At 46.8% G+C, this 3,876-nt stretch overlaps 1 protein-coding gene across 1 annotated transcript; it reads left to right on the top strand.

The window, feature by feature from the left end:
• Positions 1-505: 505 nt before the first annotated feature.
• On the top strand, positions 506-2,470 carry LOC105069849 (secretoglobin family 3A member 2). The gene is made up of 3 exons (XM_010956067.3): positions 506-665; positions 1,746-1,948; positions 2,347-2,470. The coding sequence occupies exons 1-3, from the start codon at positions 611-613 to the stop codon at positions 2,368-2,370; spliced, it is 282 nt and encodes a 93-aa protein (XP_010954369.1). The 5' UTR covers positions 506-610; the 3' UTR covers positions 2,371-2,470.
• The last annotated feature ends 1,406 nt before the right edge of the window (positions 2,471-3,876 follow it).

The raw sequence follows: 3,876 nt of genomic DNA on the forward strand, positions 1-3,876 counted from the left end.
CACTAGAAAAGGTAAAAGTCTTGCTATAGTAGATGTGGGAGCAGGGATGGGGTGGGCAGAGGTCAGTTCCAGAGAGACATGGCACCAAATGCCGTTAAGCTGAGTCTGTATTATTTCAGGGCTGAAGGGGCCTCGGGACTGATCCTGCAACTGGGCAGCCTGTCAGGTCGTGTGATTCTCCAAACTTTGAATAGGAAGCACCAGAATTTTCATTCCCTTTAATCGCAATATAACCTTCCCTTCTTTTCAGAATTCTTCCAAAAGAAGGCCTTAATGCTCTTTGCTTCCCACCGTCATCTCTGGGGAAGAGCTTGTGCCAGAGGTCCTTGAGAGTGCTGTAAGTTAGGGCTTTATTTCTCATGAGAACATGAGGGAAAGCGGAAAAAAACGCCAATTTGTTTAGTGAGAAACGTGACCTTCACGCTCTTCAACTCTGGGGCGAGTCAAGTGGTTGTGATTGAAACTCAGGCCCTCGATGGGCGTATAAATATGTGTGTGTGCAAGAGCAGCTGCCACACTTGGTGCAGCAAGTGGAACCACTGGCTCGGTGGGTTCACTAGGTTTTCCAGTTTAATTTTAAACTGCAGGTAAATAGCCCAGGTAACGTACCATGAAGCTGGTCACTGTGTTCCTGCTGGTGGCCATCAGCATTTGCAGTTACTCTGGTAAGTAGCCGGGAACATACGGTATTTCTCGACTTTTCTGTTAACAGGAACACAACTAGGAAGCCTCGGCTCCCAGTGGAACATGGTGGAGGGAGTTTAGAACCACAGAATGGTAAGGTTGGAAGGGATTTCAGCTGCCCCCACTCCCAGCTCCAAGCTCTAACCCAGTACAAGTCTCCCTGGTGGCTCCTACACAAGAAGTTACCCAGCTCGCGCTGAGCGTCAGCAAACCCTTCATTAGTGAACACTGGTCACCGTTAATTGTTCTTAATTTTGAGTCTGGATCTGACTTTGTACCTTCTTTCCTTTATGCGTCTGTAACTGTATGGAGTCGTTCTTGCTCTCATCTCTAGTCAGGTTGCCAAGGTGACCTGGCCTTGAGACATGGCCACATGTCTCACACAATCAGTGGGTATTGACTGAATGGCTATAACCTGTTGGGCGCTGGATAGAAACTGGCCGATTCAGACCTGAATCAGACGTGAATATTGTTCTCAAGGTTCTTACAGTCTGGCAGGGGGGCTAAGACCTGTCTGCAAGTGGAGGTTCATTATATTCTCTCCCCTTTGGCTTCAAACTTGTGGGCCGTGAAGACAGCCACGTGCAAAGTGCATCCCTGGCCGGTCAGTCTCCAGTATCTACCTGGTGCTTCCCACATGCCAGGGTCTGATCTAGGCATGTAGTACAGTGGTGAATAAAACATTAATTCCTTATTCTCATGGGTCTACATTCCAGTGGCAGGATGAAGCAAAATACAGAAATAACCAAAGATTTGATATTTCAGGTAGTGGTGGGAGAAAAGGGAGACAGAGGGTGACAGGTGATGCTCTTGTAGGTACGTCCCTGAGAAGGTAACGTTGGAGGAGAGACCGAATGATGGGAGGAAGAAAGATGTGTAGCTATCTGGGGAAGCAACGTTCTAGGCGGATCGAATGGCACGTGCAAAGGTCCCGAAGCAGAAGTTTTCCTGGAAGATCAAGATGAGTGGGGCTGGGATGGAGCCACTGATGGACAGCGTGGACCAGCTGAGGTCACCGGAGCTAGAAGTTTATTTTACGCGGGGTCTCTTTTGCTCTGCAGCCACCGCCTTCCTCCTCAGTGGTTTGGCAGCTCCTGTCAACGATGTCGTACCTTTACCTGTGGACAAAATTCTCCCCAGCTTGAGCCCATTAAAGCTACTTCTGGAAACTCTGGGCATTTCTGTTGAGCATCTTCTGGACGGGCTGAGGAAATGTGTGAATGAGCTGGGACCAGAGGCTGCGGATTCCGTGAAGAAACTGCTGGTAACTATGACCTGTGAGGCTAACCTGTCAAAGGGCAGGACCTAGTCACCCTGAACGCCCACCGTCTCCCCTGACTCCCACTCAACCCTGTCCTCATCTGTGAACCTGTATTTCCCCTTTGCTGACTCTCCTCACACAAAATTTCCATGTCCTGGAATCTCAAGGAAAGCTCAGTGTCCACACTTGTAGAAGGGATTTTGGAAGGAGAGAGACCTGTGTTCTAGTTGTGAAATGTGGGCCACTTCCCAGCTCTGTGGTTCTGGATGGGACTGAACCACTCAGAGCTTCCCTTTCCTTGTCAGTGACATGGTGGTGAAATAGGATAGTGACTGTTTCTGGAAAGGTGCTAATAACAGGTAAACTGGTCTTGTTTTTACCACTGTCCTTTTGATTTTCAGGAGGCCCTCTCGTATCTGGTGTGACAGCGGAACAGAGCAGGAGCGGAGGTGGGAGGGGATGGCGCTCTCCTTCCTTCTTCAAATGTAGTGACCCTCGTAGAGAATGAATAAAGCAATGAAGTGATTTCAGTTTGTCCTGTTTTCATCTGGGGGGCTCTGTTCAGAAGGGGATAACCAGATAATCTTTTCCTTGGGTCATAAACTCTAGAGAACTCGCATTTTCAGTAAGATGTATCATTCTTTCCCTCCCCTTGTCTCTAACTCGAACATCTCCATTTTCATCAACTGTTCTTTATCTGACATTGTTTCCAAACTCCTCACATGCCTATTCCCCTACTTCAGAAGACATTTAAAAATTTTTTAATTGACATACAGTTGATATATAATATTATATGTTTCAGGGGTGCAATATACTGATACATAATTTTAAAGATTATACTCCATTTATACTTATTATAAAATGTTCGCTATATTCCCTGTGTTGTACAGTGTAACCTTGTAGCTTATTTATTTCATACATAATAGTTTGTTTCTCTTAGGGCCCTACCCCTATGTTGCCCTGCCCACTTTCCCTCCCCTAACTGGTAACCCCTAGTTTGTTCTCTACATCTGTGAGTCTGTTTCTTTTTTGTTATGTTCACTAGTTGGTTGTATTTTTTAGATTCCACATATAAGTGATATCATACATTATTTGTTTTTCTCTGTCTGACTTATTAGACCTTGCCTACAGAAATGTTAAAACATGAAATAGAATAGAATTTTCAAAGTATTGTCTGACTAAGTTCTTCCAAACCTCACTGGTTCGTAGTCTACATCCCCAGTATGCAGGTTCCTGTTAAGTTTGCATTTGTATTAGGGCCACTCCAAGGCTTCATAGACCCTGCTACCAGTCATTCTCCGGCAAATGGGCTCTGAAATGTCCTTTCCCTTCCCCCATGCTACCGTTTACAGTGATTCCAGGATTATCTTTTCCAAGACATAATTCTAGCCCTATACAACCCCATAGAAGATAGTTTTCAAGCTCCTCAGCATGGCATCCGAGGTCTTTCAGATCTGGCCTTTGCTTCCATGTCTAGCCTCATCAAGACTCCTTTCTTCATGTGTGCTCCAGCTCTAGCCGTGCTGAAAAGATAACTAAATCTATTTGCTGCTAATACTTTCATGCCTTAACAAACAATCGAGTTTCTTCCCTCCTGGAAAGTCGTCCCGGGTCTGCCTCCAACCTGGGGCTTGTTCCAGCCTTGGACTATTTGTCCTCAGGTCCGTTCCCTGTGCTCCCCGTGCTCAGCTCAATGTTGGGCAAAGGGAGGGGACATGATGCTGATCCCTCAGGTTTCTTTCCTCAGGTTCCCAGGTCAGTTGAGCTTTGGGCTGTGAGGCCCAGGCAGGAGATAGGAGGTTGGAAAAGGGGCAAGGCCAGAGTGTGGCCTCCTTGCTGTCTCCCTTTGGGAGAAGTCTCTGGAAGTGCTTGCACTATGTCTGAGCCGCCAAGCCCTGCTAGATGGATCTGTGTGGGTTGCAACTTTTGCC

Source organism: Camelus bactrianus, chromosome 3 (assembly GCF_048773025.1).
Source record: "Camelus bactrianus isolate YW-2024 breed Bactrian camel chromosome 3, ASM4877302v1, whole genome shotgun sequence".
Lineage (NCBI taxonomy): Eukaryota > Metazoa > Chordata > Mammalia > Artiodactyla > Camelidae > Camelus > Camelus bactrianus.